General features: G+C 37.8%; 2 protein-coding genes across 5 annotated transcripts; both read left to right on the top strand.

The window, feature by feature from the left end:
* The first annotated feature begins 476 nt into the window (after positions 1-476).
* LOC137737078 (YTH domain-containing protein ECT4) lies at positions 477-4,876 on the top strand. 3 transcript variants are annotated; one of them, XM_068476438.1, is made up of 8 exons: positions 477-613; positions 1,328-1,391; positions 1,507-1,648; positions 1,743-1,816; positions 1,905-2,357; positions 2,538-3,077; positions 3,224-3,436; positions 3,811-4,876. In XM_068476438.1, the coding sequence occupies exons 2-8, from the start codon at positions 1,344-1,346 to the stop codon at positions 4,435-4,437; spliced, it is 2,097 nt and encodes a 698-aa protein (XP_068332539.1). In that variant the 5' UTR covers positions 477-613; positions 1,328-1,343; the 3' UTR covers positions 4,438-4,876. The 3 variants fall into 3 exon arrangements, with proteins under 3 accessions (XP_068332539.1, XP_068332541.1, XP_068332540.1); XM_068476440.1 differs by lacking the exon at positions 477-613 and adding an exon at positions 620-678; XM_068476439.1 differs by lacking the exon at positions 477-613 and adding an exon at positions 709-788.
* Positions 4,877-6,594: 1,718 nt separating this feature from the next.
* On the top strand, positions 6,595-13,271 carry LOC137737171 (probable inactive DNA (cytosine-5)-methyltransferase DRM3). 2 transcript variants are annotated; one of them, XM_068476571.1, is made up of 10 exons: positions 6,595-6,761; positions 7,613-7,741; positions 7,929-8,025; positions 8,309-8,355; positions 8,612-8,719; positions 9,069-9,168; positions 9,856-9,968; positions 10,742-10,844; positions 11,202-11,281; positions 11,805-13,271. In XM_068476571.1, exons 2-10 carry the CDS (start codon positions 7,619-7,621, stop codon positions 13,167-13,169), a joined length of 2,136 nt encoding a protein of 711 aa, XP_068332672.1. In that variant the 5' UTR covers positions 6,595-6,761; positions 7,613-7,618; the 3' UTR covers positions 13,170-13,271. The 2 variants fall into 2 exon arrangements, with proteins under 2 accessions (XP_068332672.1, XP_068332671.1); XM_068476570.1 differs by lacking the exon at positions 6,595-6,761 and adding an exon at positions 6,785-7,524 and having other exon boundaries at positions 11,805-13,270.
* The last annotated feature ends 1,701 nt before the right edge of the window (positions 13,272-14,972 follow it).

Genomic DNA, 14,972 nt, shown 5'->3' with positions numbered 1-14,972 from the left:
CTCCCCCTCAAATTTTAAATTCACATGATGTCGAAGGTTTATTGGTAACTATAAAGTAGGAAGTTTCTTGGCTTTTTCCAAAAAATAGAATTAAAAGAATTGCAGCCGCCACTAGTCGGCGATAGATCTTCTCATGAGAACAAACCACAAGCAGTGAGCGTACGACCGCTCTTCTCACCACGACGTCGTTTCAAGCTTTTGGCGGACCAGACAAAGTTCACCACTTTCCCGCTACGCATTTCCCCCGGGCGGTCTTCGAGTTTTACCAATGCCGCTCAGGGGCAATCTCGACATTTAACAAAACCGCGAAACTGAAAAGTTTCCCCCTCGAAACGCTGCGTATTGGGGGAATCTCTCTTTTGCTCTCTCAATATTACATTCACACACCAAAACCGCCTGCCCAAGCCCCCCTCCCCTCTCCCTTGCTTCTCCCTCATGGTTAGGGTTTCTTAAGCGAGTCTGCTTCGCCCTCAAAAGTAATATATAATATATATATATATATATATATATTACGTGATGTTGCAGAAAAGCCCCTCTACTCTCTGCAAATTATTCGATTCCCGTCTCCTAGAACTTTCTAGGTCAACCGCGGATTGATTCAGCTTATTTATTGGTAATTCCCCTCACTCCTCAAGCTTTTCTCTTCTTTTTCGTTTACGTCCTTGCTTAGAAATTAAGGTACTGTCTTTTCTCCGAGCTCAAATAAAAGTTTCCTTGCAGTTTCGTCCCTCTCTTCTATTTTTCCTTGTGTTTACAGGTTCTGTGTTCGAATTTTTTAGCATTAGAAGGTAGTCTGAGAGTAGGAATATAATTTTCTTTTTTTTTCTAAAAATTGTTCCTGATATTTTTGTTGGAATCATTGAATTTTTGGGTTTTTGGAAGTTGAATTTTCGCGTTATTATGATTAATCAGATCTAATTTTATTTGGTATTGCGTAGGACATGTTATTTTTTGACATGATTGCTTTGTAGTAGCTGAAAATTCATACCTCGGTGCAAAAAAATTAAGATAAATAAGTTCAGTTACTCCGTTAATTGGGTTTGAGTTCCTTGTCGGATGGTGTAATGCTCGGTTAAGTATCGGGTCAATTTCTGCTTGTGATTGATGGTGGAGAAGAAGCCAATTCTTCTGTTCTAGTGTTTGGGTATTCTTTAATTGTTTTGAACATGTTTGATTCATCCCGGGCTAGTGATAACGGGAACAAATCTTGTGTACCGGCGGGTGCCTTACTGTTTTCTAGAGATGGTTTACTTGCTTGAGGATGGTTCTGCATTTTACTTTCCTGACTCTACTGAATGATGACGTTCTGTATCATTGTATTGTATAGGGGTGGCAGTACTGGAATGGAAATGTCTAATGCTCCTGAACATGCGAATGATGAGGTTTATATGGTATGTTCTTACAAATTTTTCGACATTCGATTGAGCAGTAATATTTTCTCCAGTGGTGAATTCAGTTTGTAATTTCCTGCTGAGTTGTTTGAGTGTTGGTGTCTTTGGCTTTTAGATTCAAAACATGGAACAAGGCCTGCATTTTCCAAGTTCCTTTGAACAAGTTGAAGGTATGTACAATGAAGGAGCTCCTGAGTTTGTTGTTGACCAGGGCATGTATTATCCCGCTGCCACAAACTATGGGTATTACTGTACAGGTAAATTTATTGGCCCTTCTCTTTTGGTAGATCAATTTGGCGGCTCATTTGTCTCATTTGTACTTTGTGTTGGAACTTGAATAAATGTGGACAGGATTTGAATCACCCGGTGAATTTGAGGACCACGGTAGGATTTTTGGCGTTGATGGTCCAGATATCCAGTACACGGTTAGTGATTTATCTCTCTTACACACACATACTTTTGGTACTTTAGTGATTATTTGTGATGATTCTCATAATTCGTCCTATTTAACAGGGTGCACAGAATGAAAGTTTGCCTTTTGTATATTATACACCTAGCTATGGATATGCACAGTCTCCATACAACCCATACAATCCTTACATACCTGGTGCTATGATAGGCGCTGATGGCCAACAGTATACCATCCCCCCTTATCAGAACTCTGTCTCTTCACCTTCCTACATCCCTTTTGTTGTTCAACAAGATGCCATTCCCAACAGTTCACCTGACTCCTTGTTTGATAATGGAGCATCAGTTAATAGACCCGATGGAAGAGGGGTCAAATATAACTTAAATTCAGCTTCTGGAGGCTACCCTAACTCCTCGAAGTCCTCTTTAAATCAGATGAATCCCTTGACAAAGGTATCAGAAGGTCAAAGAGGTAATGGATCAAGCAAGCATGCTGTGACACATGGAGGTGTTTCTTCTGGTCGTTTTCCAACCCCAGCCTCGTCACATGTTAATCAGGTATTACTTTTTCTGTCCAGGTTTATGGTCTTTAACTTTTTGGGTGTTTAATTCTACCAATAAAGTTTCTGAAATGATCATCTTTGTTCACCTATAAAATTGTTACTGTCTTGATATCTGGTTCTTTTGAGGACCTTTAAAACAGAATCCTTTCTGAGTTTTCCCCTAATGCTTTCACAGGTTAGAAGTGCATCTGGGTCGGTTTCGTCTGTGGATAACCTTCCAAATGGGAAAGTATTACCTAATCATTTGAAGGTGGAAATCCCCGTCACTACTGGCTTATCTAACTTTGGATCTAGTGCTCAAGGAAGGGGTGCTGCGGCTAAGTTTCGACCAAAATTTCATGTTGGTAGGGCCTTGAATGATGTGCATGGTGGCCTGGAGGCATTGGGTGAGCAGAATTGTGGTCCTAGAATCAACAGGTTAAAAAATCAACTAGCTGTGAAAGCCTATACGACCAAGGCAGGAGATCGTGATGCACAAGGAAACATCATTATCCGTACTGATAAATATAACAAGGATGATCTGCCCGTTGACTACACGGATGCAAAATTTTTTGTAATAAAATCATACAGCGAGGATGATGTTCACAAAAGCGTCAAATACAATGTCTGGTCATCCACACCCCATGGCAACAAGAAACTAAATAGTGCATATGAAGATGCTCAAAGAATAGCTGCAGGAAAACATAGAGCCTGTCCTATCTTCCTTTTCTTTTCCGTGAGTTCTGTTGTACCTATTGACTATTTTTTGTTGAAAATATGTATAGTTGTTCACCTTTATCGATTATCTCATTTATAAACCATCAGAAACAAGGTTTTTAGTGATTCGTTAGGTTATGCTGATATTGAATTGTCTTTGCACAGGTTAATGCAAGTGGTCAATTCTGTGGCGTAGCGGAGATGGGTGGCCCGGTTGACTTTCACAAGGATATGGACTTTTGGCAGCAAGATAAATGGAGTGGGAGCTTCCCTGTTAAGTGGCACATTATTAAAGATGTTCCAAATACCAGTTTCAGGCACATTGTATTGGAGAACAATGAAAACAAGCCGGTGACTAATAGCAGGGATACGCAAGAGGTAATCTATATTTTTTTTTCGCTGTATTATCTTAACCAAATCTTCCATTGTGGGTGATTTGTTGGGCAACTTTCACAATATGGTGTTTTGTAGCTAGCTTGTGGTTTAATCATGTATAGTGGTTAGTGTTACTGAGAAATGCGACTTGGAGGATTGGAATCCACACTGCCAGACTGGGCAGAATGGTTAAATGGTTGTGTGCATCTAACCACAAGTAGGCTCATAGCCTTTAATTGAAATCTAGGGTTTAAGAGTATGTGCTATGAAAATGTGTCCTGAATTTAGCAGTGGGTTCCTCATCATCATGTGTCACCGTCTCTCCGTGGGGTATGATTTCATTGGGTGGTGGTTAATTATTTTTTTATACTGTGCAGATTATGTATAAGAAAGGCTTGGAGATGCTGAAAATATTCAAGAATCACACATTGAAGACATCTTTACTTGATGACTTTATGTACTATGAGGACCGTCAGAAAATCATGCAGGAAGAGAGAGGCAGGTTACTTAGAAGCTTTGAAAGTCCATTTTTAGTACCTGGGCTGGGTCCTCCCCGCAAGCTGCACAACTCTGTGGGTGAGCTGCCTCGTATTAAGGACGAAAAAGTCACCAAACTTAATGATGATGTTAACAACGCGAAAAAGACTTTGGTCTCTACTTCTGAGCGGGTTTCCTCTAACTCAAGTGTTATCAACGCCAGTATCAAGAAAGAAGATGTTGAGCGGAAGGCAATTGAAGCAAAAGATGATGCCGTGTCTACCTTAAAAATTGATTCCCTCACTATTACTCCAAAGCAGGCAGGATCAAAATCTTCAGCTGCTGCTGTTACTAACACCGGAAAGGTTGATGTTGTCACTGTAGGCTCAATGCCCGTAAGAGTTAACGGGTATTCTGAATCCTTGGGTAATTTAACAGTTGGAACAATCCCTCTGGATCCTAGAGCGTTACAGCTAGAGAAGGGCGGGTCTATTATCAAAAATGCAGCTCAACCTCAAGAGAAATGATTCGGCAGTCGTTCACAGTTTCCTTTTATCGACTATATTTTTGCTTTGTCGTAGGGTTCATCAAATCCCGGGTTTATGATACTCGCGGCAAATGGTAAAGTGCAATACTCACTCTGATGTTGTTTTTAACCCCCTCTGATTTAGTTATGTTGGTCCATTTGTTTCTGGTCCATACTTTTTAGTTACATCCTGGATTTATTCGGGGGTTTGTTGCTCAAATCAGGAGGAAAATACAGTTTGATATAATTCAAGAAAGCAAGATAGCAATTAACATTATCTCCAAGTCTTTGAGAGAAAGTTGTGCTTTGTTCAGTTTGGTTCCTTTTCTGTATGATTGGTTTTGTTTTTGTGCACCTCTTTTCTCTTCCCTTTGCACTGTTTATTTTTCGCATTTGAATTGAATAAATGCTTGTGTTCAAATGTAAATATTGTATTTACACCTCTTTTTCTTCGCTTTTCTTTTTCCGCAGATTGTTTATTTCTGGCATTTGGATGGATACCAAACTTTGATATTTCTCATGCAATTGATGTCTTCAATTTCTAGTTTTTCATGTAACTTTGATACCACTCCAAAGTCGCTCAACAGGCAGGCCTACTAGTATTGAAGTGTTGAAAATTGAAACTCGCTCACTGCCGCCAGCGCCATCCACCATTGTCAGTCTCCACCACCACTCACTATCATCACCGTTGTCTCCACCGCCACTACTAAATTTTTTACTTAAATCTATTATTTTTTTTAATGTTAACTAAACAAAAAAAAAAAAAAAAAAATTCTAGAGAATAAAATTCCGTCTTTTCAGTTTTTTGTTATTTTAGAGTTCTTTAGTAATTTAAAATTTTCTTGTCTAAATGCAGTGTAATTTTCTTAGAAGTTTTTTGGACAATTTGTGCTCATGTTCTCCCACATTTTATCTAAAGATAGTATTATTCACACGCTCATTTTTATATCTCACGCACTCTTGTTATTTTTGTCCATTCATCTTCAATTCATTCGATTCGACGATTGAAAATTTTGAGGGATGTGTGAAAAGTAAAAATGAGTGGATAACACTACCTCTCATCTAGTTCCTAATGTCCATAAAAGATGGTAGGATTGCTTCATGACTTTTTTATCTTTTAGAGCAAGTACAGTGGAAAGGGCAAGGATTAGGGGCTAGAAGCTCTACTTAGCCTCTCAAAATGCCATTATTCCTTAAATCTAATTGTCTTAAAATTTTTTTTTTCTCCCAATGATGTGAGAGACTAGGAGCTAAAAAGTGTTGGGTAACTAATTTTCATTAATTGTTAATCTCTTTCTAAATTGATGTTTTAAGAGCCTTAAGCAAGAGTCGAGGATAAATTAGTCCCTCGAAAAGCCTGAATTATTTTAAGTTAGTTTAGTAATGCATTAAATATGCAATTATTTTTCATGGTGAAATTTATAGTCTCAATCAAACATTCATTAAATTTAGTCATGTAAACAAAAATTTGCAATTGGAAAAGGAGAAAAATTAAGGTGGAAATAACACCACCCTTTCTTGACTATTTTAATCTTTCAAGCAAGAGTAATACTAGTGAGATTAAATTTCTATAAAAAACTTATAAATTAAGTGATATGTTACAAATAGGAATAGAGTATGTTTATCACCGCTTAAGTAATTATGCAGTAATCAATTTTAATGTCATTTAGTTTATAAAATTTTGTTAACAAATTTAGTCGTCTTAGCATTACTCTTCAATCAATACATGAAAACGTTTTCAAGAATCAATAATTATGTACTTTTTGCATGAATTACTTTAAATATTTTTTTAATAATTAACTTACATTTTTACTAAAAATTAATTTTAAAAACATTATCTGCACTTTTGGTTTTTAAAAGCACTCACCAAACAGCCCCAAATTTGACTGATGCGTAGTGCGACAAGCAGTCGGTGAGTGCTAATAACAATTTTGCAGAGAAATCAGGCGGGTGAAATGAACAAAAGAGGTGGCATCCTAATCATGACACGTGTCAGTCATGCTTCCTTTTCCGGGACGTATGGCCCACCACCAACACAGTCAGTAAACGCACGGAAGCCCGTGACCCCTCCTTTTTAACTGTATAGAGATTGTCCTCCTATTAGAGAAGAGACTTTAACGGCAGTCAGTGACGCCGTAACCTCCGAAGAGTAGAGAACCAATAAGACCGTAGTCAAACAAGTCAGTGATTCAGTTGTTCTATACGATTCTCGCAGCTCTCTCACTTTGTTTCCCAACGAACCTTCGCGGGAGAGAGTGCAGTCGACGCGCCCCTGCATCGGCCGCTTGGACTCTGCTCCTCTCCTGCCGTTGAATTTCGGAGCAGGTACGTCGCCGACCACCGAACGGCGTGTGCATGCGCGCTTCCTTCTTTCATTCAGCTCAAATAATTGTAGCCGAAGATTATAACGTCTCTTTAGATTTTATTTTCTTAAAGTTGTTTCTGTCTCTGTTCGTTTTCGTTCTGTTGTAATTGCGTTCTTTTTCGGTCTGTTTGGTTGCTGAGAAAATGGAGGAAAGTAAGATGTTTTTTTGTTTGTTAAATTATTAGGGGCTTAATTGTATGAATTTGCATGACTAATCTGGTGATTAGGTATGTGAATTTTGATTTAGCTGAATTATTTACTTTGCTAATGGGGATTATTGATATGATTCTATTCCATAATTGCACATTGAGCATTTGGTATGTTTGCAAATGTAGCACTTTCATTTCATGTAAGAAATATAATGCATGGCTTCATAAGCTCGATCGCTTTCGCTAGGGTTCGTTACAGGTGCATCGTGTCGTGTAATGTGGTTCATGCGAAAGTACAAAAGAGGGCTGACTGGTTAGATACATAGATTTCGCGGTTTGTAGCTTACTAGTATAATGCAGACAACGATATGCCGCACTATATAATCAACTAGATATTGCTGAATGGTGACCTTACGAATCAAGACGTTATTTGGTGGTTCACTCCCCATTGAAAGGTCTAAACTTGAGGGTTGTTTTCTTGTAGAGGGTGATTGGCGGCCTAGCTTATGCGGTTTGTTGTCGATTGTAAACTCATCTTTTCTATCTTTGCTTTATCTGTTTCATTTTGGAAAAGGTATGCTTTTGTACTAGTCCTACATTATCCTTTGGAGATGGTTCAATGTTATCCGTGTATTTATGTGCTCTCTATTTCTACTGTATAGGTCAATATGACAAATTACTCAAACAGAAAAAGTTCATCAGAACAGGAATATGAGAAGGCAATGGTGCCTAAAGAAGAGATCTTGGATTCTGAGTTGCCTTCAGATCCTGCATTTTCAGACCATTTCGGGGTACAGCCACCATTTTATGATACTTTTGCAAGTTCATGTGAAGAAATTTCACCATATATGATATATCTAACTAAGTCAATTGTGTAGAATTTTGAAACTGGCTGAGAAATGATGTATGAGATAAGTTATATAATCCTTGTTATTAGCTTACTTTTGTTTTTTTTCTTTTCTTCCTTTGCAATTCCAGAACAATGTCGCAAGTTCATCGGGTAGCAATTCCAGATCAGATTTGATTGGAATGGGATTTTCACCATCACTTGTGGACAAAGTGATTGAAGAAAAGGGTAGGTCATGCCAAACTGTGAACTCTATTAGATTTGATCTTACTAAATATGGGTGAGGGTTGGTGGGGTTAACAGTGGCATTGTAGATTTAGAATATTAGAAGTAAATAACACTGGACGTGGGCTGAATACATGCACACACGCATATTGGTACACCCACAGAGTCTTGATGGATCCCATTTAATGCACTCATTGTGTTATTATCATTATCCGGATCTCGCAATCTGATAATGTTTTTTTTTCCTCCAAAATTTTGATGATCGAGTATTTTTCTTCAAATCTAGGTGAAGGCGACACAGAGTTGTTATTGGAGACACTTTTGTCGTATCCAGTAAGTGACATGTTTTTTGTTGACGTTCCTATTGTATATGTTTTTCAGTTGAATGGTTTTCCCAGAATCATTTGTTAGTTCAATTCGAAATACTGAAGAGAACATCCTAGCATTGGTGCAACATCTCTCAGTCTCTTGATAATTTGCATGTGGGAGGGCCGGTGAATTTATCACTGAATTTTCAATTATAAGTGCATGTCATGTATTTACCAAGGAATTTTGAATGCTTATAGTTAACCTATTTTGGAATGAATAGGATTCTCGAAAGTCAGATTCTGGATCATCTGATTCTCTGGATAGCTTATTTGATGACAAGGATGTAAGCAGTCATCCAGAGATTCCTAATATTGCTGAACCAAAAGAGGTAACCTGAGAAAACTACTGTGATCTTGTTTTCTGAATCTATGGTTTACGTACCCAGTATACTCTTTGTGATTGATCTTCACAAGTCACTGGTAACCATGCTAGTGACTTCCAATGCTCCAGTAGTGTTGTGACTGAAAGTAGATTATGCAGTTCGGTGACAAGTGCTTTGTGATGCTTAAGACATAGCAAGCTTAACTTATGTGGAAATTTTCTAATAAAGCAAATAAGTTGCCTCTCTTGTCGTGATGAAGATAAAAGGAGCATATCATGTTATGATATATATATTTTTTTTAATGTGATTTTTTGTCTTAATTTGCACATGCTAAGGCTTCTTTAACTTTTGGCAGGAGCCAGATTTGCCAGATGGACTTAATGAGGAAAAAAGGGCATCCTTACTGATGATGAATTTTTCTCCAAACGAAGTTGAGTTTGCAATTGATAAGCTTGGTAGGTTGAAAATTCTAAATTTTAATTTAAATGCAAATGTTTGACTTGTATTGGTTTTTTATATTGAAAAGAAAAAATAGGGAACACTCACTGGTGGACAGTTTTTGTGCTCATGACTAGTCTGCAATTCCACGTACTTTCCATAAGTTTTTATGTGTTACGTGGATAAATCCCAATGTGTTTGGTTTTAGGCTCCTCTAATGAGGCGTATCTGAATACACTCTTGTGTAATTGGATTAAGGATTGATATATGGAATGAAGCTTATTCCAATCTATACCTCCTGTTAAGTTTAGGGCTATTACTGTTAACAGTTTCACAGATGTTGAACCAGGGGAAGAGCTCCACAAACTTACATTATTGGAACTTGAGTACGTAACATAAGAAAGCTTCTGTAAAAGTAGGAATCTGTTCAAACTCCGTATGGGTCTTGAATTTTTTGAGCGTGGGTATGGTGAATATTTTTATGAGTTTAATACACAATTAAGAAAGCTTCGGCACACGCCTAGATGGCACAATTCATTTCATATTCATGTTTGTTAAACTTCCTAATACTTGCATAAATTCTTTAAAAAAGAATCAGTATTGCTGGCTTTTATCTCTTTTTAGTCCTGCTGTTTAAAATCTCCTACAATAGTATGTTCAACATTTCAATATAGGGCGGTTAATCTCGTTGTGCTCCATATCAGGTGAAGACGCTCCAATTGATGACTTGGTGGATTTTATTTTTGCTGCTCAGACAGCAGTCAAACTTGAAAATGATGTAGATGATACAACTCATGGTGGTGAAGAAAAAAATGAGGTCTATGATCCTTGATTAAATTGTTATTCCATCTCATGACATTTTGGATATTGGCAACAAAATTCATTATATTTGTGCGATACTTGTCCAATATATGCTTCAAGTCTTTTGGGAAAAGAAAAAAACTAATGCATATGCATGACACATATAGTTCGTAGAAAGTTGAACTTTGCTCGCTAGTCCCATTGGACCTTAAATAATAAACCTGGAATTAGTAAATCTATCAATTCTTTTGGCCACTTTGGATGCCAAAATGGTAATAACATTTCAGATGAAAACCATGATAATAACATATCAGATAATTTAACTCTTCCATGTAAGTTATGTTTCTTTTTCCATGCCACTTTATGGAACTGCATAACTGGACATTGTTGTGTTAAATCTGTCTATAGTCTCTTAAAATATGTTGCATTTTTTTATCTAGTCCTATTTCTAAACAAGGTCTACATTTAGAGTTCGATTTCAAATAAGAGATTACTGAAAACAAAATTTACCTTTCACCTTTGAACTCATCATCCCCAACTTAAGCAATCATACAGAAGTCATTACGGTGAGGAAGGGATTTTAAGTACGTGTCATAATGACAATGGTCTAGGGTAGGATTTTTCTCCTCTCTGATTAAATGTTCTTTTTTGAAGCAACAAGTTTGCAAAAATGTCGCTGGAACATGCATTTACATAGTTGCCATGTTGTCCAGTAGCTATTTCACCAAGTGTTTGCGTTTTTGTGATTTTGTATTGTACTGTTCAATAATCTAACCTTCTGATTCGCAGGATGCTAATGATGAAAAATTATATGGGACCATGGAGAAGACACTCCGTCTGCTTGAAATGGGTTTCTCTGAGAATCAAGTTTCTTGGGTAATTGAAAGGTTTGGTGAGTCTTTTATATAATTTGCTCCACTAGAGCTGGAAAGAAAGAACGTAATTGGTTGCATTTTACTTTAAATGTAATCATATTTTTCAGTGGAATGCTGTAACTTGTAACTGTAAAAATAGTACTTATCCTGACCTTTTTGCTATTATAATCATTAGTGGTGACATTGCTACCAAGTTCCTTTCAACACAACAAATTTCTTTGAAATGTGAATTGTTAGATGTTCTCTACTGGAATTTGAAGGGGATGAATCACTTGTGACGACACCATGATTAACTCCATCTTGTTGCTATGCAGGGTGATACAATTTTATTAGCTTATTACTTAATCATGTTTAACAGTCATTTGCTGTTTCAGGTTCAGGAGCTCCAATTTCTGAACTTGCGGACTCAATCATTAAATATCAAATTTCTGGAAACTATTATGAAGAAACTAAGGTCGGGATGCATTCTTATAATCATTTAATGACTTTTCAAGTGCCGACATGCTGTGTTTGGATAATTTATTTAACTTCTTATAGTCCAAATAAAATTTTTTTGGTGGTTTTTGCTATCAAAGTGCCACTACAAGTAGTTCATTCTAATGTGAAATACTTATGACATTATGTATATATGAGAGATATGCCAAATTGTGTTGACAACCTTAACCTAATCCTAATCTTTCACCTTCGAATAATGATATATTTGTTTTAAAATTAAATGGTCCTAGATGGCCTTACCAATTTTTGGATCTCCTTGTTGAAGCACATATGCATAATCTCGTGCATGTTTTACGGGTCTCTGTTTATTTACTCTTACAAGTCAGAAGTTAAAATATAATTTTCCATCTCTAATGGCTATGTTCATTAGTCATTGCTTGTTTGCTTCTCTCACATAACTGCTTATTTCTGAAACTGTATAGTCTATATCGTTCATCATTTAGGTTGGTTTACTAATATTTGGAACAATATATCTGGTGCAGTACTCAGCCCCTTCACGCAGTGCAACAGGTTCCAGATTTTATGCTACAGGATCATATGATTCAGTTAAAGTTGAAAACGAGGAATTCTATCCACATGCAGTTTCTCAATCAAGGGGTGGTATTTTAACAAACAATTTAGGGAAGAGGCTTAAGCAAGAGTTTAGTGGTGATGATTCAAATGTTGTTCCGAATGCTGTTCCTCAGTTCAGGTCGTCCAGGCAGATAGCTGAAGAAAAGCGTAGGGGGAAAAGGCCAAAACAAGAGTACGTTCATAATTCAAACTCTCTCCTTGACCCAACATGGATGGAAGAAAAAGTTGACCCTGAAACTGGCAAAGTTGGAATTCCTAAACTTTTCAACAACAAACCTGGCAAAAGTGTGAACCTAATGGTGGCTAAACCTCCATATTTCTTTTATGGAAATATTGTGAGTTTAGCATATGATTCCTGGGCAAAAATTTCTCAGTTCTTGTATGGTCTTGAGCCTGAATACGTGAATACTCAATTCTTCTCGTCCTTGAGTAGAAGGGAAGGTTATGTACACAATCTCCCCACGGAGAACAGGTTTCGCATTGTTCCTGAGCCACCAATGACCATTGAGGATGCAATGCCACATACCAAGAAATGGTGGCCTTCGTGGGATACAAGGAAGCAAGTGATGTGCATCAGTTCTGAAACCAGTGGGATATCTAATCTTTGTGATAGGCTTGGAAGGTTGCTTTCGAATTCTCATGGGCTGCCCTCTCCTGAGCAACAAAGGGACATCATTCATCATTGTCGCTCATCTAATCTTGTGTGGGTTGGAAAACACAAATTAGGCCCTATAGAGCCTGAATATTTAGAGCGCATCCTAGGCTACCCATCGAGTCACACTCAAGTTCCCGAATGCAGTTTAGCAGAAAGGCTTCTCTCACTTAAATATTGCTTTCAGACAGATACTTTGGGTTATCATCTTTCTGCGCTGAAGTCGATGTACCCAGAAGGATTAACAGTTTTCTCAGTTTTCAGTGGAATAGGTGGGGTCGAAGTTGCTTTGCACCGGCTTGGCATTAAATTGAAAGGAGTTGTATCTGTAGAAACTTCCGCAACGAAGAGGAAGATCCTAAGGAGGTGGTGGGAGACAACGAGACAGACTGGGCACTTGGAGCAAATCGAAGATGTTCAAAAGTTGACAAGTAACAAGCTTGAAAATTTGATGAGGAAATTCGGTGGTTTTGATTTTATCATTTGTCAGCAGCCGTGCAGTGACTCAATATCTAAGCTTCCTCCAGAGAGTGACTTTGTCCCAGGTTTTGACTTCTCCTTGTTTTATGAGTTTGTTCGTGTTTTGCAACGCGTGAGAACTATGTCAGAAAGAAAGAGCTGACAGTTTGTATGCTCCTCATGGATTTTGTGGTACATCTATTATTTTTTTAAGAATAAGTAGACTAGTTCTTTCTTGGAAAATTGAGCTTGAGAATGTCACGCCACTTCCAGGAGCTTGAGAATCTCACGCCACTTCCAGATAACACGCGCACGCGCTCACTCACACACCGAAAAAACGATAGCAGTAACATATTTTGACTAATTTGTGTGCGTAAGTCGCAAAGTTTATGATAATTAGTTTTACTATAAAATCAATTGGTAATATAGGAAGTAGTTCAATATCATATAAGATGTGGGACAACGTGTGGTGGATTTTTAAGCTTACACGTGGACGATAACTGGGTGACGTGAAGTTCGTGTGGCCGTTTGGCTTCACACAAGGATAACCCGTTCTGATACCATGATGAAATTGAAATTCCATCGTAAAACCAATTGGCAATATGGAAAGTAGCCTAAGATCATATAAGCACATAACAAATCTTATCCCTCACCGATGTGGGACAACTCTCAACACTAGTATATCAGCCTCGTTCTTGACTGTTATGACGAGAGATATAGGAAGTGGTAGATATATTTTCGGTGCATCTGTGTCTCCATCGGCTTTACATTTTTGCATTCACTCTCGGCGTGCTTGAGGTACCGTTTGGTACGTGGGACAATGCATTCCGTCCCACGTTTGGTGCGCCTAAAACGGGTGGAACGAGTTCTTCCACGGGACGAGTTTTAGGTGAACTTTCGTTCCACCTTACCCCCCTGGAACAACTCGTTCCACATCCGTGGAACACAAAATTATAACCTCTCCGTCTCCTTCTTCTTCCTCCTTGTTTCCATCCAAGGGCATGCTCCCGCTCCCTTCCGTTCCGTCCTGTCCCGTCTCGTCCCGTCCCGTCCCATTCCGTTCCGTCCCGTCCCGTCTGCATACCAAACGATACCCGAAGGAACGATTTGGAGGTTCACTGTTGGACTACAATTGGGGAATATGTGGCTCACACGTGTCCCTCCAATCTTTACTTTTGTTTTTTTTTGCTTGTTAAGTTAGAATAAGGATCCTCGTAAAGATTATGAGAATCCTCTAATCGTATATGTACGTCGTGCAGTAAAAAATTATTATCATTTTTTTATTTAAAATTGAATATAAATAGTACTTAACAAAAATTAGCCGTATGATATATTATAAATGGACACGATTGAAGGATCATCGAATTCTCGAAAAAGAGAATCCGGAAAGGATCCTCATTGGTTAAGTTACATTTGGCAACACGGTTTGCAAAACTGGGGGCGATAAATATGAAGCTGTGCCCTGCCCTGTTTATCACGGTGATAAATGAAAAGACAACTTCTCTTAGTAAAATGCTTTTCTCGAACTTGGGATTGTCGCGGGACGTGAGTTAACTAGTCGGTCGGTCAAGTGGCAATTGTAATCTCGCAAGATTTGTTCCGCATTGGAGAATTTCTGCTAAATAAAGATAGAAAAACATAAAAGAAAATTTATAGAACTAACGAATTGAAAATCATTTTCCGAATTGAATCTTCACAATATACCAGATTGTTTTAAGTATTTCTACATCTCCAACGTTGCCAATGAATTTGTTGGAACAATAATGGTCACTACTTTATGGACTAGAAACGATTCTAAATTGGTAGCTGCATACAAGAAATGATTGAAAATCATGAATCCGTTTTTATAAAGAAAACCAGAGATAATAATCAAAGCAAAAGGATTATTGGGTTGAATTATTATTCTCATTATTAACTATTATTTATGTTAAGGTCGAGTTATATAACTGGAGAGATTTTTCAGTGT

This window comes from Pyrus communis, chromosome 6 (genome assembly GCF_963583255.1).
Source record: "Pyrus communis chromosome 6, drPyrComm1.1, whole genome shotgun sequence".
Classification (NCBI taxonomy): Eukaryota; Viridiplantae; Streptophyta; class Magnoliopsida; order Rosales; family Rosaceae; genus Pyrus; species Pyrus communis.
The sequence above is the reverse complement of the archived record's forward strand: the minus strand, read 5'-3'. Positions and strand labels throughout refer to the sequence as shown.